Here is a 23,695-nt window from a genome sequence, read left to right on the forward strand (position 1 = left end):
CGGCGGCCGCGCGGGGGCCTCTGGGTACGGGAGTCCTCACCCCCCCACCTTCCCCGCCGGTGGCGCGCGGACTACAGTACCCAGCGGGCACCGCGCGGGGGCGGGACTTAGAGGCGCGCGGGCAGGGGTTCCCTGTGACGTCGTAGCGTGGCTTGCTGACGTCATAAGGGGGATGCTGGCGGGAGCGCCACGGGTTTCCCCTCAGGGTTGTGGTGGTGATGGCGGTGGCTCGCGTGAGCCTCTCGCCTCCCTACCACGGGGTGAGGTCAGTGCTGTGACGTCACGGAGCGGCATCGCTCTGGCGGCGCCGAGGGCTCCTCCCTGGCAGGGCCGCGGGAGTTGGGCTTGAGCCCTTGTGTTGGGACTGGAAGGAGCCTGGAGGAACGCCTGCCTCCTGCCTTCAGGCCCCTCGAGGCCTTGTCCCGCCGCTCCCTCCGGCTGTGTTCATCTGTTGCTGCTGCTGCTGCTTGTTTCCCCTCGTCCCACGTGCCAATTAAAGCTGGGCTAATGAGCAGTGGGAAGTGGAGTCACAGAGCGAAGGAGTTGGTGTCTTCCACCAGTGTGCTTTGCAGGAGCACAGCAGCTTGGAGAAGACATCTCCTTTCACATGAGCGGCACCGACTGGAAGTTGGGGGTCACATCGCTTCCATTGTTCATTCAGCCTTTTGATCAAGGTCAGAGTTGGAATTTTGCTTTTGGATGTGGACCAGTTTTAGAATGGAGTAGGTTTGGGTTAGTTGTCAAGACTCTCAAGAATCTATGGGAAGGAGGAGGTCAAAGGAAGGAAAACTAAAGCAACAGTGAGATTCCATGGGACAGTCTTCAGAGGGCTGGGGAGATTTGTTCCTTGTCTGCGGGAGGGGGTGGTTAAAGCTTAACGCTCACTGAAGTGTCTGATATCACACGTCTTTATGGTGTCTTCCTGGGACTAAAAACCTTCTCACTATGTTCCATGTACCAAGTCACAGGTCTCTGGGGTCTGGAACTATCTGGATCCACCTAGCTGGGAATCAGCTGGCATCTTGTGCTTGAGCAAATTCACCAGTCTGCTGGAGGTTGGGTGAGTGGAGTGATGTCATTTTACTTTTCAGGAATTTTACCAGAAAAGCTTCATTTAATGAAAAATAGCTTATTAAACTACCTAGTGCATATGTTAAAGATAGAAAGTATGTTGGGTCTTAGCAGGAGTTGTGAAAACGTTGCATTTATTTTGCTGAACAGTTAATTGCCAGCTGCAAAGCACAGCTATCTCTAGCACTGCACACTCCAATAAACATCTCCTCTCCATCCTATAAAATTAGGCTAAATTACTGTGTTTTGTCATACTGTGCAGGGGAATGTGTGCAGCGATACCTATTTTGAGGGTTTAGCTAGATCTTTCTTTCCCTAGCTTCACAGTTTACCTTCAGGGTTGACATCCACGTTAGGAAAAGGCAGTATCTCAGCATACTGCTGCTGGCTAGTCGAGGTGCTCTGGAGGTCTGTGACTGGAGCTGGTGAAGCTTGCAAGCAGGAGTCATGGTGAAGATGGGCAGAGGCAGTTGCAGAGTTGGTGTTTGAGTTCATTGTGCTGCTGAATAAGGCAGCTGAGACTTCCAAAAACACCCAACAGCGCATCATATCTCTTACAGTCACATGGAGGCTGGCTATTGATGTCTCTATCATCCTCAGTCACTCAGTTTATAAGGATAAGTATTTTGCTGTAGGTGGTAAAAGTGGCTGGCAGCTGGGTCTGAGCCAGTGCAGGTTGCGAACCAGCTGGCTCCAAATATGAGCTGTTGCGCTGTGGAGGCCGATGGAGGACTGTTCTTGTTATTGTGGTGATCTGGGAGTGCACTGGTGGGTCTTGGTGCTGCTGTAAGGTGGGTGCTCTGGCTGAACTGGAAGGGGCATCTGCTTTTTCTGGTCTATCAGGAAGCTCTGGGAAAGTGATGATACAGAACATGGAAGCCCTCCTCCCAGCAAACTCAGGCTACCAGACTTCAGGAGCTGAAGTAGCTCAGTATTTTGCTTGTGGTCACTGCTTTCTACACTCAGACTAGACCCTGTCTATGCAGAGACCTTGTTCTTTACACCTAAGATGGGTCTTCTTTGAGCATGTTGGACCTGTGGGAAGATAGCAGTCTGCCTGCCTGAAGCTCGGTTATGAATAATAAAGTCTTTAAGATGACAATTTGCATTTCAGCAGCACCTTTAATTCATGGCTCTCCAAATGCTTTACAGACATTGATTAACATAGCCTCACAACAACCCTGTGAGGTAGGTGGCTACTGTCATCCCCACCGCTGCGGGGACAATGAGGGCCTCAAGGATAAGGGGCTCAGAGCAGTCATGCTGGGATTTGACCTAGCACGTGGCCATTTACGTCCCAGTAGGCCTTCAGCTTCAGATCATGCTTTTCTAATGCGTGGGTTTGACTCAATGTGGGGCTATACTGATTAACGAGCCTGTGACTGGCTGGCACAGAGTATAAAGGCCATTAATCTAAGGCAGCAGTTTATTAGCGAAGTAGATGGTTTCTTGGTGCTTCTTGCTGCTGGAATAATCTGAGGATTTGAAGGCATATTAAAAATAGAGTTAGATATCAACCATTGAGCGTGGCAGGCTGTAACTGGAGAAAGCCCTTGGACCCCAAATGAGGAAGCTATGTGGGATGCTACTGCAAATGTATTGATCAGAAAGGATGTAATAATTTATATATAAAGTCCACCCTTGCTCTCTCCCCAAGGAAAAATAAAAAGCAACCTAGAAAAATCAATGCTGGTTGTCATGAGTCAGCTTCGAGCTTGGGGTCCTTGGCTTCATAGCACCTGCAAAAGGAACACAACATGGTGCATCAGCAGCCTGCTTGGGCTGGCGAAAGAAGTTAAGCAGTGTGTTTCCTCAAACCCAGTCCCAGTGCTAGTTCAGCATTTAAGATTATGTGAATTGCTCGCATGGAATGGATTTGAGAGTACTGATGGGAATGTGCTCTGACATTGTCTGTAGAGCAGGAGCGTGGTAAGCTTGGACTAGAGGGTGAGACCTTGACTTCATTAAGGCTAGCTTATTTACCTGTTCACTTAATGACAAACGACTCTAGCCCTGATGGCTGGCCCTAGATGTTGGCACCTATATGCGTGAGGTATACTTGGTAACTTGAGTTAAGGCAGCTTGGATAAACCTGAGAGGGGCACCCAAACTTTCACCAGGCTTACTGGAACCAGTCTGGACCTTTAGGAGTTTGATGGCAGCTTTTCTTTTTATTATGATTACCTTTTTGAATAAGAGAGCAAGGAAATACCTCAAAGGCATGCTCTTATCCAGCAAGAGAAATAATTCCCAGCTAACACTCTAAAAAGCAAGGCTTAAAAGGGAAACCTTTTCTGATGGTGGATAACCCATGCTGTTGTTCATGTTGATGTTCTTCATGGAGATTAGAGTGATGCTGTTATCCTTCTGGCTGGCACCTGCCGAGCAGCTGTCAAGAAGAGAAGGCAGTCTTAACTACTCTGGAAAATGAGGGAAGGGAGTTTCTTTGCACGCAACTGGAGGCAAACAGGCAAGGCTGAGGCTGGCTGGTACATGGGACCAGGGTTGACTCGTGCTGCCCTTTGTGCTGCTGTCCTGATTCAGGCCCATCCTTAATGCCAGATTCCCCAGCCCCTGCCTGAACACAGGTTCTGAGATCTCTGGGGCGACAAGCAGCGCGTTCAGACAAATTCAGACGCGGCGCTGGTTTGCCCAAGAGGAAACACCATTGTCACCTGTGTGGGCAGAATCAAGGAACAGTTTGGATCCGGTTCTCCGTGACTGAATTACCTTCTAGCCCTGCAGCCATTACCAGAACTGGAACCAAAGGAAACATTACAGTGTCCCTCTGTCCTATGCCCTTATTTGTCATACAAAGGGAACCCTGGATGTTTTTACATCCGGCGATGCTGCTCCTGTATTGCCAGTGTCTCTCCTAAGAGTGAGTTACAAGTGTTAGGAAGGTGGAATTCTCCTTGCTTCCTACCCTGAGGGCTGGGATATGCATTTAGTGCCAGTGGAGACTGGATGACTTTGGGGACTAGGGTGTCTTGGACACATAGTCCTCTGCTCTGGCAACTCCTACCTCAGTGGCTGCAGATCACAGTCATTAAGGGTATTTGGGAACTATGAATATTGATGCAAATTTGGGACCTAAATACTTAGGGACTTTGCTCCCTCTATCCCTTGCCTCTTTCCAAAGCAGGGTTTATTACTTCGGTAGGAAACTATCAGATGGAAAAGTAGGAGCAATGTGTTTTGGTCCCTTGCAGCCCTTGTTTCCTGCTGCTTCCCCACGTGCAGCCTCACTTCTTGGGTAGCAGTGATGAACCATGGGGTTCAGACGGACCATCCTCCTCTGGGTGCTTCTCTTCCAAAAGTCTCTGGACTGGGGCCCTGCTATCCTGCTCTTGCTAGATAACAATAGGCATCTTGGAAGGTATTTCTGGGGACCTGATCTCATCTCACTAAGGCTGCTTTGAGATCCAGAAACACAAGTTTAGACCTCAAGTCTGTATCTAGGCAAAGACAGACAAGCAAACTGCTTTTGGAAGGTGATGAGTCTTCACAGATGTCAGTGCAGCTTTGAAATGAGGCTGCTAAATATTGAACTTCTATCTTTGACTCCATCAGGCAGAGGATGAAGGTGCTGTCAATGTTCATTTTGATTTTTTACCTGCCTCAAAGAAGTCTTGAAATGCTTTCACCTGAAATAACCAAAGCAGCGTATTTTCCTTGTGAAAATTAGTTCTGGAATAAAATTGGCATTTTCAATAGGATGTGAATAGTGTGAGGAGCCTTACCTCTCTGATACCATGGAGGTCCCTGGTTTCTGTTTGTCTGGAGGGAGAAAGACAGTTGGTGATATACAGGTGAGAAAACATCATAGCCAAGCAATAAAGTAAGTCAGCTACATTCAGAATTGCATTGTACAGGGTTATGAATGAAATCTAAATGAGATTAGAGACACCATGGGGAATACTTGAGAGTCGATTAGAGAAAATTCTTCAACTAACGTGGTGTCCAGGCAGGACTGAATGCTTTGCTGCCTGTGGAGTCACTGGCATCCTTTGGTCTTTCAGCAGTTACCATCTTGCTGTAGAGCAGCCTTGCCCTCTAGTGGGCACTGCTTAGTGGGAATTGGGATTCTGAGGGAAAAGGAGTGTCAAACTCCATGACTTTTGCTGGAAGAGCTGCCCACCTCTGGAATTCTGCACATTTAACTGCAGCAAACTTGAGACTGTTTCCTGATGCAGATGGGTCTGGGCTGGGGCTCTAAAGAGGTGGCTACACTACATCCTGAACTGCTGAATCTGTGTTCCAGTTTGACTTCAAAACCTTTACACTGTGTAAACTTTTTAAAAGCATCTTTTAGGAATTGCCAGATCCATGTAGACACTGATGACTGATTAGGAAAAGACAGATCACCCCAGATAAATACCTTCTGAGTCCTTTGAGTGGTTACACTTGAACCTCAGGCTGACCACGCTGACCAGAATGATCACAACCACTATCAGGATAACTATGAAGCTGATGACACCTGGGGATGGAGGAGAGAACCGTCTGTGATGGATATAACAACGTGCCTGCCCTTGGCTTCTGGGGTAGTGTGGAAAGACTTTGACATCAAAATTTCAGTAGGAAAGCAATATTTTCGTTAAAATGAGCATGGTGCAAAATAGGCAGAGCAGTAAGTAGTCACTAGAGTGAATGGCCTCAGCCTCTTGTGTTTCATCCTCAAAGGGCTTCTGATGAATACTTAATTGATAAGGCAGTGCCAGCAGAGCAGGAGTCAGCTGGTTACCCTGGGAATTGATTGAAGTCAGTATGGTCCCTACTGCAGTTGGTAAATCTTATCCTAAAGGTGTATAAAGTCAGGTAAATATGTAGTATAATGGGGAGAGACAAGCTAAAGATTGTGAATGATGTTGTCTGTCTTAAACCAGTGGCCAAGTGTAGATTTGAGTCTGACATCTGGCCTCAATAAATCTAACTATTCTTTGCATGGGAATCTTGTCCTATTTAGACTGCTTCAGGACTTCTCATGGCTGCTCTTGGAGGATATAAGCAAACGATACTTATGAAGTTAACACTTGACTTTGAAAAATGCTTCTGAAATAATACTTTTTCCTACAGTGTGATCGAAATGAACACATTGGTTTTTTTCGCTTGCCTTGATGGAGAAGGGGGACAGTATAGCCCAAGGCTTAGAGTGGGTTTCTTAAATCTACCCTGTGCCTATCTTCAAATCTATTGCCAGGTTAAGGAATGGCATCTCTAGCTCCAGCCTTCCACAGTCTGAAGGATGCGGAGGACTTGGCTGCTTGTTGGCAAGCATGGTGCAACTGTACAGGGGAAGGCAGCAAGCCAGGGTGGGAATGAAGTCCCAACAGGTTTGCAGGAAAAAAAAAAAAAAAAAAAAAAGTCTAAGCTTCCAGGCATATAGTGTATTTATTCTAGATGCTATCAGGGAAACAAAGTCATAGCATGGGATCATTTGTGCCCAGGTCTTGTCCAAACACGGAGCTGAGGCAAACACCGGTGCTAGGAGCAAAACCCCAGGCTCAGGTGTAGCCATGATGGACTTCCAAATTGTCTGTCCCTTGTACACTGGGCATGGCTGGGAGTATTTATTAGGTGCTTTATTGCCTGCTGGTGACAAGTCTTTTTCTCAAAGGTTTTCCCTTGCACTTTGAAAACTCCAGGGTCAAGCATGCTGAAGAAGAAAACTGTGGAGACATCTCCAGGGAAGCATCTCTGAAGCTGGGTGTCCAAAACAGGTTCCCCTCCTCTCCCCAGGTTGCACAAGACCTTACCAAAAGCTGCCACCGTCAGTGGTGATTTCTCATCTGTTGGAGTGGGCTCAGGGAGGTAGCCAGAGAGCTTCGGTGTAGGGGTGGCTGGCTTTGAGGTGCCTACGAGAGAGGGGGAAAAGGTAGCTTTATATAAAAGTTTTTCTTCCAGGGTTTGGAAGAGGATTTCTAGCGATGCTAGTGGACCTAACTCACACTTGCACTTTGTTGAAGAGAATAACATTGGATCCTGGCCAGCTCCATCAATGTTAACAGCAAAGTGACCAAGACCTACACGGGAATCAGATTGCCTTGGTGTGACCCCTTCTATTGACAATCTGAGATCACCCGCAGGGTGTTCTGCTGGGGCCCTAGTGACAAAGCTGAGCCTGGCAGGTGACCGACCTGGCAGTGTGTCTGAGGGGGAGGCTTGTCCTGTCTCACTCGTTTAACAACCTTTTGTCGTAGCGGAACTTTTCCTGCTGTGACTCACAATCACTGTTCCCAGGCTCAACAGGTTGCTCCAAAGTGCTGATTCTGTGGAGCTTTACAGGCTTTTCAAGGACTAGATGGGATGGCCAGCATCCCTCAGGCGTTCGTTGGCCATGCTGCCTTGAAGGCAGCAGTATGGTAGCCTTGCTGCTGGCTGTGGAAAGGGCTGTAAAGCATCTGACGATAACCTTGTCTCTGTGTGAGAGAGGAGAAAGCACCTTGAGTTGCTGATGGTGTGGTACTCTCACTTCTCTTAGGCTCTTGACCTGCATGGAGAAACGCAGAATGTGAGTTTTGTCCTTGAGTGTCGTCTAATAGCCAAAAGATTTAATGGGCATGCTGGGGAGGAGGATGGATTCACAGTAATGCTTGTGATATCTGGGAAAACATGGAGTTCATACTCAGGCTAAAACCTTCCCACCAAACATACTTTGCACTATTTTCCACGTTCAAATAGAAACTCGGGGAACCAAATTTCAAATACCCTTGTATAAACGTTCATGTTCTGCAGTTCCAGATGCAGTTTTGGGGCAGGTACAGCAGTTGAATACTGGGAAAGTGAACTGGGAAGATTATAGATTTGCTATTGTTCATAAATGTTCAGTTGCTTAAAAAAATGTCTGCTTAGGGGAAGAAATTCCACAGAATATGGGTGTGGATTGACTGTTCAGCCTGTCCTTGGAGTTAGTTGGTATGCTGTCCTGGGTTATCTAGAAGTAATTAAGCTACTTTGAGTTGGGCTAACTCGTACACCATATGTAGTCTAGCCGTGGCAGCATAGAAGTTTGTTCGAGCAAGGACTCCAGTTCTCAGTGGGATGAACTGGCTTATATGAAGCTTGGTTTGTGACAGCTGCTTCCAATGTCTGTGCAAGCAAATTTAAAGGTAGTCTGTGTGTTTTGTTTGTACAGAGGAGAAAAACCCTTTGCTGCCTCCTGGGTGTGTGTTGAATGGCCACATTATCTTGCATTGACCTTAATGGCCTGCTACGTGGCCTACTGGGAGACTAAAAATGATACTTTAGAGCTTCAGAAGTTCATCTGTAGGTCACATAGGATCTTCTTTCCTCCTTTCTCATCCCCACCATCCCAATAGCAGCGTTGGCCAAAAGTATGTGCTGCTTGGAGGAGTATGAAACAGCTCCTGGCACTCTGCAGTGGACCGCAGGGCGTGCAGCTGAAACTGGGGTGCCTGTCTTGCAGAAAACATCGCTGTTTTGGAAATTTTGCCAAAAGTCAGAAGAAAAAGGGGAAATGGTATGAAATAACAAATCTAACTGGTTCAGAAATGGGTAACCACACAGAGCAGAACAGTCCTGAGAAGCAGGGTCTGTGCAATTTTTTTACCAGTCATCAAACCCTTTGTTTTATTCTGAAATTGTTCTTCTAGCCACAGGCAGTGGGCAGGAGCAGTGGTTTGCTGAGCCTGGCATGGATACCCTGTCCCTGGGAAATGTTGGGTCTCACACAACAGGAGACTTCACTTTTGGAAGCATCAGCAACATTTCTATGGTCAAAGATGTATGGAGCTTTTCAGATGTAAAGCAGGGTTATAATTAATAGCAATCTGCTCTGATGCAAAGGACTCTTGGCTTAGCTGGCACAGGCGTGCTGGTTGGACATCTGTGCAGGCAGAGCTGACCAACGGGTTTTTAACCTTGCTTGTGTTAGAGAAGATCTGGGAGGTTCTTGGAGAAGCAGAGCAGTTTCTGTCTTGACCATTGCAGATTTCTGAGGCTGAATCTTTAATGGGGAACCAGCTCAGCTGTCAGATTTCAGTCTTCCCACTCTTTTGGATTCTGCCCTTATTCTGAGAAAACTGTTACTGAATTCTCTAATTTTTGCTTACAGGCTGGGTTAAACTGTCAAAAGCAAAATTATTTTTTTAAAAAAGGGTGTTATAAGGGCTCCCTTTTGCTAAACATAGATCAGTCTTTCAACTGTTCAAGTTCATCCCAGGCAGAGGATGTTAAGTACATTTGATCTTGTGTTTCATCGCTGCTTGTAAGGATACCAGACATTATTTTGGGTGTTACTGATGGCTCAACTCCAAGATAAAGGCTAGTGCTTAGATGACCTGCACCATGTGAACCAAGTAAGCTAATTGCCATGAAATTATCTAAACTTGTTGTTACTCTATAACATGACAAAGTACCTTGAGGTGGCAAAGCTGCTGTGCTGCTGCTTCCGCTAGACTTTTCATCTGGATAAAGAAAACATGGGAAAGGAGAATCACTCTTGAAGCTGTTACTAATTGTGCTTTGGAGAGCTGTTCCGTTTCCATGGGGTAAAAATCTTTTTTTTGCATGAGACTTCCCCTCCAAACAAATGTCAGGATGTCCAGCTAGCCAGCTGTGCAGTCAATTTAGAGGGTGAACTTGGGAGAGATCTGCTGGGGAGGCAGGGGTGCCTGTAGCTCCTCCACAAAGCATTACGTGGTAAAGCATGAACTGGCTTTTCTGACAGGGGCTTGTTGTGCAGCTGCCACATCTAGATCATGCTTGTGTCCAGCCCTGTATTTTTGGGGAGCTGGAATGAGCTGCTCTTTTAGCAAAGAATCAGAGATTCAAAAGTTGCTGCTACTGAATAAGTAGCATAGCATGGACTAGCCCAGTTTTTCTGATGCCCCCAGTTTTGCTTGGCTAAGGAGGGATGCATAAACAGGTCCTGCCTCAGCAAAAATTCAAGTTTTCCATACTAACCTTGCACAGTCAACGCTAGCAGTGTTGTAGCAACAGAAGAGGATTTGACTGTAGTAGTTTGACCCACAGAGGTGAGATTCAAGTCAGTTGTTGGTGGTGATTTTACTGAAGGCTCTGTAGAGGAAGCATAGCGTTACTTCAAAGAGCTCTGCTCACCACAAGCTTCCTCCGAAACAGCTTGAGGAGGGCATGCTTATTGCAGAGTCCTCAAACTCCTTGGGAGTTATGGATAATCTGCTGGGGAAAGCACGGGCATGAGTAGACAAGGAAATAGCCATCGTCCTGCTCAGAGTCAGGGAACTCTTGTACTTCGGCATTAGCTTTTGCTTTTTTTACTGTAGGGAGGTGCTGAGCTGGCAGAGCTCAGGAGACACATGGAGGAAGCCTGCTTTTTGCCACCACTTTTTTCCTGCTTTGAAAATGAAGGTATTTTTATCACTGGGCACTTTAACTGGCTAGAGCTGCCTGGCACCCACATCTTTGTTTGCTTATCTAAAATGCTAAATTTATGTGGGGAAAAAAGCTTTCAGTAAGCTCTCTGCAAGGAAGATCACCAGCTTGAAAATTATAGGCAAGCTCCTTGTCTCCTTGTCTAGACTTCTCTTGGCTTTCCAATAAAAATGAGAAAAGAGTAAAAACGGTTCTAAGGTTTTTCCCACCCTCCCCACCCCACACCCTCTTTTATCCAAATGCTTCACCAAAATATTTGCATTTAGGAATAAGTTTCTTTTTTTTTTTTTCTGCAAGGCATGGAAGCAGAATCTGAGATCTTTTTAAGATCTTCTTCCTTTATATTTTTGGGGTCTCTTTGGAGGGGTAGCTATGCTTAGATTACTTTTTTTTCCAAACACAGCAGGAAGAGATCTGTCTCCAAAGATCCGAGCGGACTAACAGATGTGGATCTGGAAAGTCATCTCCTTGTGTATTTGATTTTGTGTATTTTCAGACTGAAGCACGTAACTTTTTGCTAACACCTCCCTACACCCACTTTCAGGGCTTATGTGTGACCACACACACGTGGTAGTATCCTGAAGCTGGTTTCAGCAGGGGACAAAAAAAGAGAATAAAGTAAGGATACTCCTCAGAGGTTCATATTAGTTTTAAATATTTTTTCTGTCCTTATGAGCGATTGCCGTTTCCATGAAGGCAGATAACAAAGCAAAACCCCCAACATGAGTAACTGAATTAGAGCTAAGGCAGTATTCAGTCCCTGGGCTGACACAAGCATTGTACAGTTCAGGACAAGCCTCTTCATGCTTCCCCTTTTCCTCTTGGAGAAATGGGGAACCTTTTGACCCGTTGTATGGGAGGTGCTGAGGCTATGCAAAGCACCGGAAGCTTTTAGTTAAAAAATGTGGTGAGGCTTGTCAAGAGAGGAGTATTAAACAGTCAGCGTAATGCAGGGAAGCTCTTACAACAGTGACTTCATTGCTGTTACTTCCGTCACGACACCAGGGGCCGAGGTGCGAGGCGCAGTCGCACGCGCTGCACACACCCGACGGGCCCGGCGCGGGGGATGCCAGGGAGGAGGGTGCAGCCACACAGACTGGATGCAGCTCCTTGCCTGGGCTCTGGGCAGTCACATCCTTTGTGTACACGAGATGCAAAGCCCAGGGTTTCCCCTGGCTTGTGACCTGCTGGCCCTGCTTCTCCCTGTTCAGTTTCGTGGTTTTCCCCTGTCCTTTCTCACCTCCGTGCCTTGATCCCTCTGGGGTGAACTGGCTGGATCAGAAGCCTTTACGCCACAAAATTTCCTTCTTTCCCACCACTGTTCTCATCTAACCTGCCGCTGCACAGCCCCATTTATTGCCAGATGGCCCAGCTGGGCTGAAGGTCAGACCAGCTACAAGCCAGGATGCCCCTGAGCTGCACTCTCGGGTCTCCAGATGAGTGTTACCTGAGGTCTGGTTCTTTACTTCAGGTCTGTGTGTTGTTGATTGGGATTGACCTGTAACACAAGCAGAGAGAGATGGAGGTGACGTCTCCTACACGTGCTCCTTGTTGGCAGCATCCTCAACGGGGAGAGTTGGAGGAGCAGCTGGAAGGGGGTCATTACAACCAGTGAGAGCTGAAAGGGTGATGGGGGCAAGAGATGCTAAGGATGGAGTTTGGTGTGGCTATAGGGACCTGTGGGCAAAGGGACCCTGGCTCTGAGGATCCACGGAGGAGAGCGTGCTAACTGCTCGGAAACAGTGGGGGGAAACGGGGAGCAAAGATGAGGCAGGATCCCTCTGCTTTGGCTAGATTTCCTGGAAGGCCACATTGTGCTCCTCCAGACAAAAAGGGGAGCCAGGCAAGGCCCTCCTCTGGGGCGCAGAGCCTGCCATGGTCCCTGGAGGTCTGGGGGTGAATGATGATAGATGGAGCAGGCAGAGGTGGGCAGCGCAGGGTCCTGGGAGAAGGTGCTTCAGCGGATGGGAGTTTTGAATCCAGTTCCCATTTGTGGACTCTCCATTGGCATCCCCACATGGGCATGTGCACCCACATCCAAAGAGAAATATAAAGCAGATCATAGCTGTCGTGGTTTGAGGTACCTGTTACGGCGTGGACAGAGGAGTCTGTGGAGGTTGTAGTACCTGAAATGAAAGAAAAAGAGTATTAGCAATGTTAATCTGTGGCTATCGCTGATGTGCTGGTGTTCTTGCTGGTTGTGTGGTTTGGGTTTCCCTCATCTTCTGTAGGAATGGCTTTGAAATATATATTTCCCCAATAGTGTTAGCAAATAAACAGTAGCAAGCACTGAGCACAAAACTATCAGGTTCTGAATCAATTAGTACTGGAGTTTATTCACCCAGGGTAAATGCCCACCTCCCCAGATGGAGCTGAACCCTTCAGGAGATGTCTTCCCCTCTTACAGGGAATGTGCAAGGCCACATAAATCAGTGAGGTCATTCCCTCCCTATGAGCTGTTTGCCTCCCGCTCAGTCTTGGTGGAGAAAGGCTGTTTGACCTGTATTCTGGAGCTGTTTAAAGAGCTAAGACACGCTCAGTGAGGTTTACAAAGGCTTCCAGGAACCGATGGGACTGTTGTTCCTTTCTGTCTGCTACCTCTGGCCCTTCTATCCCGTGTATTTGCATCCCAGGGAGCTGGCTGCATCCCTGTGGCTGTGTAAGCCTGGACGCAGCGAGGGGCTGTGGTGAGTAGTCCTGTAGGTCTGTGCAAGACTTTAGTCTCCCAGGATTGTGGGTGTTGCACTGAGCCCTTAGTTTCTCAACTGAAAGGTGGTTTTGTTTGTGGGGTTTATTTTTGATTTTTTTTTAAATTTTATTTATGACTAAACATCCCTGCGCCAATCCCCCATGTTGCCTACTCTCCGGATCCCTGGTGTTTTCCTTTGAGCCCCAGTTACTGGAGTCCTATGATTAGATGAGATGCCAGTTAGAAATGCTGCCATTTAAAGCAGAAAAAAGAAATGCCCAGTGTCCATACCTGGATACAAGAACTGGAATGTAAATGCACTTCAAACACTCAAATCAAACACAACTGGTTTAACTTTGAAAAGGTGACTTTGAGTCTGTCGTTTCGGTATTTTTAAATGGTTATTGCTCATGATCCTGGTGCTGTCTGTAGTTAAGATTAATGAAAGAAACTACATTACGGCTGCAGCACCTAGCTGAATCTGATCCCACTGGTGACCCATCTCACTAGAGTCCCGCGAGAGCTAAAGATTTTGGACAAAAAGGGACAGCAGTAAAGGTTGAATGCTTTGAGCCCGCTGTCCCCTGCAATGGCGCGTAGCTCCGGTGCAGCAGTGGTGAGGTGCGGTGCCTCTGAAGGGTGCTGCGCCTCGTGGGGTGGCAGGAGGGGAGGTCCTGCAACGCAACGCAGCGCAACCCAGAGCAGAGCTTGTGCCCCATTTACGGCCAGAATCTGTCCTCCCTGTGAGAGAGGCCCATCTCGCCTGCCGCTTTACATCCCTCCTGAGCCAGCCTGCAAGAGAGCTCGTCTCCAGGTTCTCTTTCTCACCAAAGAGAGGACGAGGCACTTCCAAACCCCTTTTGCTCTGACCTATTTCAGATCTCCACCTTTCTGCCTTACCTTACCTATTTCAGATTTCTACCTTACTCTAGCTGTGGCTAGAGGAGCCACAGCCTGCAACGTGCCACTTCTTACCAGGAGTCGTAGAGGTGATGTGAGTGATGAACTTTGGGGTAGGTACCTACGCTGTAGTTGTCTGAAAGAGGTCAGATGGATGCCCTAATAGTGATGTGTATCTGGAATGAGATCTTTAGCACCCTGTGTGTGTAGGTTATCGGGGTTTGGCTCAGAGCCCACCCCTCGGGACCATCCGGGTGTAGTGAGCTCCTGATTGATCTAATCTTTCTCACGTAACTGTACGGGAGCTGTAATTGTTTTCTTGTCTGAGGCTTTATGACAATGATCCCAGCCAAACAGGAACCAAAACAGTGTGTAAACCAAGGTGAATACATAATAAAACATGGTCTCTTTCCAGATAGGATTTGGCTGTGAAAATCAGACCTGACTTTTCAGATCTTTTCCATGCTTTTCTCTTCTAGCTTACTGGGCAGCAATCTGGCAAAATCTGTCTTGTTTAGTCTTTGAAAGAGGAGATATGATCAGATCTTTAATTCCACGGAGAGGAAGGAACTAATTGGTTTTCTAAGCCCATTGGGATCAGGCCCAGAAAACAAAGACTTTACCTGCAGCATGGAAAAGGGACACTGGGCAATAGGAAACTGCTTTGACATAAGGAGAGTGAGTTGCTAGGAGTGATTGTGTAGGAGAATTATGGGATAACCCTCTCTGCAGGTTGTGAAGAGCAGGTTAAATGAGCATCAGTCTAGTAACATAGACAGGGTTAGGGGCAGATGTAACATCACTTACTAAATCGACTAATACAATGGAAAAAAAAAAAAGATCTTTTAGGCCCATGGTTGCCCTTCTGAAAGAAGTAGAGATGCTTCTTTTGAGGAAGAGGGGTGCAGCCCTTTGCAGCCCTCTGGCCTGGGATGCTGTGGGGCACTGCCGGGTCCCCAGGGGCCCCGCTGACTTGGTGGAGAACATGTGGTGACTTGGGCTCTTTCCATCGAGCCCAAGAATTTGCCAAGTTTTCCCTTTGTCGCTGGGCTTCCTCTTCTGTGCTTTACAACACAGTTTCTGGACATTGGTTTGTGAATGCCTTAAGACACTCTGTACATTCAGCACAAAAAATAATGTGCTGAGAGCATTGTGGGGGCCAATATCCTCTAGCAGCTGCCAAGCTCAAACAGCTCCTCTTTCTCCAAAATTCCCTTGCAGGAGCCATTGTCTTGTTTTCCCGTGGGGAGGAGTAGCTGCTTGTAACACATTTTCTTTTTTAAATTATCACAGGTGCTTTTTGGTGTACATGGCATGTGAAAGCATCAAGAACCACCGAAGAAAGAGCGATTGTCTACACTTAGTTTTTGTCAAGGGAAAAGGGAAATAAAGGTGCTGAGCTGGCTGTTTATTCCACCATTTTTGGTGCAGCTGAGGAGAAGTCCGAGAGTTTGAATGGAGCCTGTAGGGATGGGAGGAAGCTGAGACTGAGGGAGCTGACACTGGCCTGTACTGCCATCCCTGGTGAGACCATCGTGTGGGCTAGCTCCAGCGGCACTGGGGCCAGGGGAAGAGGATGGTACTCAACACTTTCTTCTGCCCCAGCTCAACCCTTTGCTGAAGGTCACACAGGAGCACTGGCTCATAAGGAGTTCTCCATCTGCAAAACTAAACCTCGGAGTTATTGTAAATAAGATGAACAAGCAAGTTTTTTCCGCTGCTCAGTCCCTGGAGTTCACCTGGCCGAGCAGGTGCTTGCCCTGGGCTGCCACGTTTGAGATTTGCTGCGGAGAAGTGACCGGCCTGGCTGTGAAGAGGCCAAGGGGTGGAGATCCCCTTTTGGCACTTTACTCAGGAATAGATGGCCCTGGCTTCTCTAAACACAACCGCACGTCGTTTCAAAGCGGAGCAGGTCTGGCTCTGACTTCTGGCCACTGCTGCTTGTTATGCCTCCTCTGCCAACGCAAATAATCAAAGGTCCTGTTATACTAGCTGTTTGCTTCTGGTGAAGGTGCTTAGCATCCTGGCTGGACTACATCAGAGGGGGACGGGTGTGCGCAAAGCAGGGAGAGACCCAAGTCCTGTTGCGGGGCCGGGCAGCAGGATGGGTACGAACCAAAAAACCGCCACGCGTCGCGGCTCCCTGGAGACGTCCCGGGGGGACTCTCGTGCAAATGGTGCTGGAAACCATTTCCTCTGGGTGCCGCTGCCAGCACGGCCCCGCTCCCCTCCACGGAGGGCCCTGGCTGTATAAACAGCTAACAATAATAATCAGGAGGCAGCCAGTGCAGCTGTAATTGCAATAAACATCGAAGCCATTCTAATGACCCGCCCCTGAGTGTCAGCACTGCCAAGATATTTGTTGCGTGTTTGGGTGCAAGTGATTTATAGCCAGACTGTGCAGTTCGAGGTGGAGACGGGGAGCTTGCTGAGGGATTAATGATGGGAAATACAGCTTTCTGCTCTTGCTGGAATGGGAAACCCCTGATTACCCACCGGAGCCGTAGGGCTGCAGAGGAGCGCGTTGGAGCTGCAGGTGCATTTCAGCTCTGACTCAGCACTAGCTGCTTTTTGGTTAATTTTTCCAGAGGGTGAGCAGGGGAATTTTGGATTTCTGTTATTTGCAGTAGTTCTTCTGTGCAGTTAGATGTGACTGTTAGACAGAAAACAGAGGGGTCTTTCCATGCAGCCCTCTCTCATGGCAGCTGAGATGTTCCCAGGGGCAGCAGCTCACCCAGCTGGCTCCTCAGCACAAAGAGAAGGATGTGAAACCACAAAAAAAAAAAGGTGAATTTTACATATCTCTGCTTTGGTGTTATTCTTGGCCGTCATTTAAAGACTTGTTTCTTCAGCTTCTGACCACAGAGAGGCACTGACGTTTAAAAACCCAAACTTTACATCAGAGACTCTGTATAGCAGCACTGCTGTAGCAGAGACCTGCGCCAGCCGTTGGGAATACTTGAGCAGGGTTTAGATGAGGCTCAGGAAGGGCTTGTGCTGTCCTGCCTGCATTGAAGGAGGAACAGAGTCACAGGGGAGGGTTGCTGGCACTAGAATGAAGGCACCGGGACTGGGACTGCTCCTGTCTGCTCAGAACTGGTGATGGGGAGGGACGATCTCTCCCTGTGACGTGTCACCTAGCTGGGCTCCTCTCCTTCCCTGGCAGTTTTCTGGGGAGCTGGGGTGATGCTGTGCCTGCCCTCAGTAGCTCATTGCGCGGCAGGAAGCTGCAGAGCCCGTGGGGCGTTGCACAGCCTTGCTGTACCAACCTCGGCGTCACCCTTTGTGTGTGCGGGTTGCATAAACGAATGCTTTCAGATGAGAGACGTAGCCACCTAAAATTAGACTTTTCAATTCATATATCGGCACTTCCGTCAAGCGACTCGTGATAAAAATATACTGACCGATTAACACAAACGCAGCTGTTTCCTGGGTGAAACACAGCAGCTGCTGAAGCAGCGGAGAGCAACAACACCCAATTCTTAGGACCTTCATCTGGAAAAAAATTCTATGGTAGGAAGTGTGTAAAGCAGATTGCTCTGCAAAAGTCTAGGTCCTATTCTATTAAGCACCTAAAAAAGGTGCCTCTGCCTTGAGGGTCTCACAGCGGAACAGGCAAAGTGGAAATTGTGGAGGGGAGAGAGCAAGTGTTGTTATGCCAGCTGGGTAACTGACAGCCTGAATCAGGTCCCAGATCCACAGAGGTAGTTAAGCCTCGCTCCCAAATGACGTGGCGGGGTTGGCAGCTCACTGCCAAGTGGTTCTGAATTGTAACGACTCGGCCAAAGTATTATGGAAAGTTTAGAGAGCCAGGAATTAAACCGGGATCTTGTCAGCAATTAAAATTAATCTTAGCCCCTTCCTCTGTCCCTCCTCAAGGGCTGCGCCCAGGCCTGGGCATCCTCTCTGAGCATCTCGCTCTGTGCTGCTTTCTGGCGAGCTGTTCTGGAAGCAGATCGTAGCGGAAGTCAATTAAAAAACACTTGAATGTAGAAAACAAACTGGGAGACAAACAATGTGGGGAAGCCACATTCACGGAATGGGCTCTGCCACATCACCGTGCGTGCTGAGGTCTGGTTTTTTTTGGTTTTTTGTTTTTTTTTTCCCACAAAAAGTGGTTGCTTTTGTAAGAGAAAAGCAGCATGGCTTTTCTCCTGGCCGCATCACCACTGCTCCGTGGTGTTTGGGGAGGAAACACCCACTCCACCAGGCTGCTGCGCCGTCACCCTCCTAGCTGCTTACTGGTTCCAGTTTCTTCCGTGACCTGCTTGTTTTAGAGCTCTGTGTTTGCTCCTGGTCTCTGTAGTGCTGGTGATGTGGGTCCTGCCCTTCTGGCTATGCTGCTCCTAGGCCTTGATGCTCTGTCTGGGGTTTTGGAGAAGGAAATCACTCCCTGCCCGGTTCAGAAAAGGTGGGGGAACCACCTATCCAGGCTTCATGGGAGCCGGAGCCCAGCATGTGCTTCTTGCCTACCTACAGGTTTTTTTTTTTTTTAAATACTATTCAACATCAGATCTCAAAGCACTTTACAGAGGAGAGGGGTTGTGTTAGCTCTGCTTTGTTCTCTGTAGACGGGGAAACTGAGGCACAGAGGGAGTGTCACGAGTTGCAGGCTGGTTCAGCAGTGCTGCTTTCACACCCTGACGAGGCTACCAGCCAAGGTCCTACGGTTCTGTGGGCCGCCTGGCAGGTGGTCCTCGTCAGTTTGCGTGGTCTGGCTCCCGGTGGTGTGTGCTCCAGCTGCTGTAGGTCAGCTGCCGTATTTGCTCGCACGCCGCACCTCCGGACAGGCGTCCGCCGAGCCCTGCCGCAGCACGGCCGACGTGGTGGGTCAGCAGGAGGTGCCTGCCGGGCATGTCTGGCTTCCCCCGAGTTCATGGAGGCTCTTTGCTACCATTTCCAAGTTTATTCACAAATTTATTATTCTTTCCAGCGATTCCGAGGTTCCCCGTGTTTATCTGAGCGTTGCTGGTGGCGGCCCGGCTGTGCGGTGTTAGTGACCCACCATGCAGGGCTGTGATCTGGGATCGGTTCAGCTCCCCCCTAGTGACCAGGTGTGCAAAGGGCTGGTGGGGATTTTTCATGATTCCTGTTCTTTCCGCTTTCCTTTCTTAGGTCTCCTGAAGCCCAGGGGAGCAGCTGAAGGACGTCCCTGCCCGGGCGCAGGCATTTCAGCGCGGCGGTGCCGGGGAGCTGCCGCCCGCAGTGCTGAGTCTTGCAGAAGTGGCAGCTAAAGAGCAGGTGAAGCACCTCGGCCTGACAAGCTTCGTCTGAGTCCAGATTTCAGGTGAGCGACCCTGGTGATCTCACCCAGGTTTCATTCCCAGATTTCAAAGCACTTACCGGAAGCGGTGATTTTACTATCCCTATTTCATATCTGGGGAAAACGAGGCACGGGAGTGTTTTGTGGCTGTGATAAGTGGCAGATGCAAAGCCCAGTGGTCTTGTGTCCCCACCCGGTGCATCGTCAGCTGTGACATGCTTCTCATTTCTAATCACACTAATTTCAGTGTGATTCCAAGATTTTTAGATACCCCACTTCTAGCTAACGCACGAGAGGAGCTTATTAAATTCTATGTCTGGAGCTCCTCACTGAGGGCTGTGCTGCCCTCGGGGGTGTGTAGGGTCTGTGGTTGTGCCTGGTGGTGCGGGGAAAGGTGGGGGAGACCCACCTCGGGTCCCGTCCCTTGCCTGGACCCGGCGATGGCTGTCCCCAGTTTGCCCGGCTACCCTTCACCAGCTACTGGCATTAGGGGCAAAGTCTCCTTAAAACTGTTACGTTTTCAAACACCCCTGCAGCCAGAGGGGCTAGAGGGGACTTTGCTTCTTTCTGCTGTGCTGGGATGATTCAGTTGAAAGGTAAAACCAGCCCCGCCCCCCCCCCCCCGCCCATTTGTCTGCAAAAAAGACAGAATGGGCAGTTCTTCCTCGTCGCGGTGGGTCGGGTCGTGCTGAGCAGGCTCCTCGGGGCAATCACACCTTCTATCCAAGGCTGGGCAGTGGTGGCTTTTGCAAAGCACAGATCTTCCTTTCCCAGCCTCGGGCTTAAGCCCGTGCCTCGGCTTTCCCAACCGCAGTGCTGCCGGCGCTGGGTCACCAGCACCGTCCCCTCCGAGGACACCTGTTGTTGACTCACCTATTGTAAACGGGACATAATTCCTGGAAACCCTCCGCAGCCACTTTGGTCAGATTTGCAGAGTGATCTGTGGAGTTTTGTGTTACTGGAAAGGGAGCAGTTTGTTTGGTGAATAAACATTTCTCCTGACCACCTACTTCTTTCTCTTCCTTGTTCATCAGGTCAGGGTTGTGCTGGCCTCTCCTCTGGCCAAGGAATTCATTTTAGGATGCACTGGATGCCCTGGTTTAAGGATGCAAGTACTGTATCTGGAAGGTCATCTGGTAGCTGAGTGCCTACCCTCTAGCTGCATCCCATATTTTCGATTATATCAAAAATACATATCGACATACACGTCTGTTTTTGACATACCATGCTTCTCATGGCATTTTCCATCCACTGGTGGTGGCAGAGATAAGGAGAGCAGTGGATGGAGCAACAGTGGGAAAATCCTATTGGGTTCTCATCAGCTTCAAGGAGGAATTTTTCAGTGGAAATCTTTTGTCCGGAAAATGCCTGCCCATTGTAATGGAAACAGTTCATAGGAAGAGGTTTGTTTGGACAAATTTTCTGTTAAGTGTTTCAGGGGGAGGAAATGTTCCAAACTTTCCCACTTTGGCAATTTCAAAACAACAGTATTTGAGCCTCCCTTTAGAAATAACTGTGAGAGCTTAAAAGGTTAAATTAAGAAATAATAAATTCATTAATAAATTCATGAACTTGCACAGAGTGAAAAAAGAAAAAAACAACCAAAAAGGCCTGTGTGGAAAAAGGCAGGTATTAGTTTCCAGCCAAAGCAAGTTCTGTCTGTCCTGCAAGGTTACCTCCATCTCCTTAGGTGCAGAGAGACCTCTGAGCTCTTCTGTCTTGTTGAAGAGCACCTCATTCCCTTCTCCAGCTGCCTGTGTGTCGGGGAACCAGCAGCATCACCGGCTCCATCCCTTCCCCTTTCGCTAAGTCCGCTGCTTTGCCTTGTGGAGAAGCTTCCCCCCCCCCACCCCGGCCAAGTACTACACCACCTTAAGTCACTTGGCTGTGAAATTTAAAAAAGCTGTTTGAGAACTGTGGGATCAGTGTAAGAGAGCGAGGCGGCGTACGTGACGGTGGGGAAGGCCGGTTGGTTTTGATCAAGGCCGGAGAGGCGCGCCCGCAGCGGGAGCACCAGCGGCTCCGTGACCGTCACCTGCGGGCTCTGGTCCTGCTGGGCTCCGGCGCCGGCTGCGAGACACACGTCTAGTGGGCACGGGCCCTGCCCCGTGATTTGAAGGAGACGGCAGGGGACAGAGCGATGCCCTCAGGACCGGAGGCCGGAGGGTGGCAGGCATCCCTTCCCCCCCCCCCCCCCCCTCCCGGCGCTGCGGCAGCCGGGTCCAGCCGGGAGGTGAATCTCAGGGCAGTGCAGCCGGCTGGGGGCTTGGCAAGAGGGTGCCTGACAACCTCTGTGGCATTCCTGTCCCGTGCCAACCGTAGTAGTTTTAAGAGCAAAACAGCGTTCTGGGCGGGCAGTACGGAGCATCGCAGTGTGGCCAAGGGGCCTCAAGGCCCTTTGTCTGAGAGCAGGCGCAATCCGCCCCTCTGCTGAAGCCAGCAGTGTCGCCCCCCGTGAAGGGAGAAAATTTCCAATCCACGAGTTCTTACTTCTCAGAATTACACAGCTACTAACTGAATTGGTTTCTATATTCTCTGCCTTTTAAAAATCCCATTATTACCAGCACAGTGGCTGCAACCCATACGCTGCAACTTCTACGGTTTAATGATAAAAACTTTGGATTGGAGACACATTGTTTTTTAGGTGGCTGTCTATTAGAAGCAGCAATGAGGTTGCCTCTGTATCTCTTCGAACACTTTCCAGCTCCTAGCTCCTACAGCTGTCAGCGACACAAGAGGCGCCTGAAGATGCAGGAAAAAACAACCTGTCACCCTTCAGATCAGGAAACCGGTTCCTTCATCCCACACGGCGACTCACGTGGGAAAGAGAACTTAAAGCAGAATTATCACAAAGGAGCAGAATTATTTTGACAATAAGTCTGAGGCACGTTCTGCGTGAGTCTTGCACATAGTCTTTATATCAGTGAGAGGAAAAATTAAAATCAGCCAAGGAAGAAATACCTTTGAGAAAAATAATGTCCTGTACATTTAAATGTTCTACCTTGATGCTTATTTGACAAAAGTCACTTGTTACAAAACTCCTCAGCATCACAACCCTCAGCAGAAAAACTCCTGTTGTTAAGGAGGAAATAAATTCTTTTATTCCAGTGCCGTCAAATAAACCCTGTAAACCTGGTACGGCCGCGTTTTTCCCAGCAACCTGACTCCTGCCACCTCTGAATTTTTAGGCTGAGATCTCCGATGGCAGCTACTACAGGTTCGGACACCTGGCTGGCGCCCGCCGTGAACCTGGGCTCCCCAAATCCCCCCGCCCGGCACCGCTTCACCCTCCCTGGGCTGCGAGCGGCGCGTCTCACCTCGGAACAGCGCGCAGCCGAAGAGCCAGAGGAGCGGATGGACGGACGGAGCCAGCATCTTCTCGGTGGCTTGTGGCTCTGGAGCCCCGCTAAGGCTCTGGCCATCCCGGGAGGGACAAGAGGGTGAGGAGCGATTTGCCTGCCTGGGCTGACTCTCACAGAGCTTCCTGTTAAAGAATAGAAGGAAACGGGCTGAATCCACAGGGGAACTGTGTTTTTTAGCCCATTATGGTTGGAGAGGATGTGAGACATCGCTTACCGGCGGCAAAGGAAAACCTCGCCATCAATTTGTTGGGGGATTCGGCTCTCGTAGTGGGGGAGAGCAGCGTCACGGCAGGCCTGCCCTGCTTTGGGCCTCACGAGCTTCTTTATGGTCCTTGGGGTTTTGGGGAGGTGCTTTGTTTGTGGCGGGGATGCGCACCCGGGGATCCAATCTGCTCAGCATCAGCTCCGAGGGCTGCAGGCAGCACTGCTCCTTCCCCGGGCGAGGAGCTGCCGGAGGAGCCGGTCTTCCCCTCCCACCTGAGAGGAGATTTCATAACACCTCCGGAAGGGATTTGGAAATATTTGCTCCTCGGTGGGGCCAGGGTAACTCAGCAGCCGGTGCTGCCCCGTGCCCTGCGCCTCCCTGGGCAGCTCCCGTGAGTCTGGGCACCAGGACGTGCTGGTTTGGGGATGCTGGCTTTGGGATGCTGCTTTTCAGGTGGCAGCAGCAATCCTTTCCCGCAGGACAAACAGCACACAGCAGGCTCTGACTTGCCCTCACCCCAATTCCTTCGCAAGGGGAGGGAACTGAAAAATTGGGCTGGTTCTGCCCCCCATCCAGCCCAAGGACCTTGGGGCGTTCGGTTTCTTGGCCCTGACCTTGTGATGCACTTGTCTATGCACACCCTGTCTGTCTGTCTGTCTGTCCCCTGCTGGCGGCGTTTGAATTTCAGAGGTAACGAAATGTGTCGGATGTAAGTGGGTGTCTGAGGGGAGGAGAAGGGTCTTAGTGTCCCTGCGTGGGGAAGGCTCCCATGCCCACCCGCCTCGGAGGATCCGTGCGGGCGTTCAGGATGCAGATCCACAGGATTGGGG

General features: G+C 49.4%; 1 protein-coding gene and 1 long non-coding RNA gene across 3 annotated transcripts; one reads left to right on the top strand and one right to left on the bottom strand.

Moving 5' to 3' along the window:
- Positions 1 to 179: 179 nt before the first annotated feature.
- LOC116962263 lies at positions 180 to 22,609 on the top strand. 2 transcript variants are annotated; one of them, XR_004407458.2, is made up of 4 exons: positions 180 to 674; positions 963 to 1,060; positions 19,151 to 19,322; positions 20,333 to 22,609. It is a non-coding gene; the product is annotated as an uncharacterized LOC116962263 (long non-coding RNA). The 2 variants fall into 2 exon arrangements; XR_006165106.1 differs by having other exon boundaries at positions 969 to 1,060.
- On the bottom strand, positions 2,174 to 23,695 carry ECSCR (endothelial cell surface expressed chemotaxis and apoptosis regulator). The gene is given in 12 exon segments (XM_042790332.1): positions 2,174 to 2,810; positions 3,361 to 3,460; positions 4,815 to 4,851; positions 5,453 to 5,551; positions 6,828 to 6,926; positions 7,514 to 7,561; positions 9,450 to 9,497; positions 9,997 to 10,110; positions 11,894 to 11,944; positions 12,531 to 12,572; positions 22,616 to 22,679; positions 22,682 to 23,695. Coding segments are annotated over 12 exon segments (897 nt in total). The 5' UTR covers positions 22,868 to 23,695; the 3' UTR covers positions 2,174 to 2,801.

This window comes from Tyto alba, unplaced genomic scaffold, assembly GCF_018691265.1.
Source record: "Tyto alba isolate M040663 unplaced genomic scaffold, T.alba_DEE_v4.0 Super-Scaffold_17, whole genome shotgun sequence".
NCBI classification, from domain to species: domain Eukaryota; kingdom Metazoa; phylum Chordata; class Aves; order Strigiformes; family Tytonidae; genus Tyto; species Tyto alba.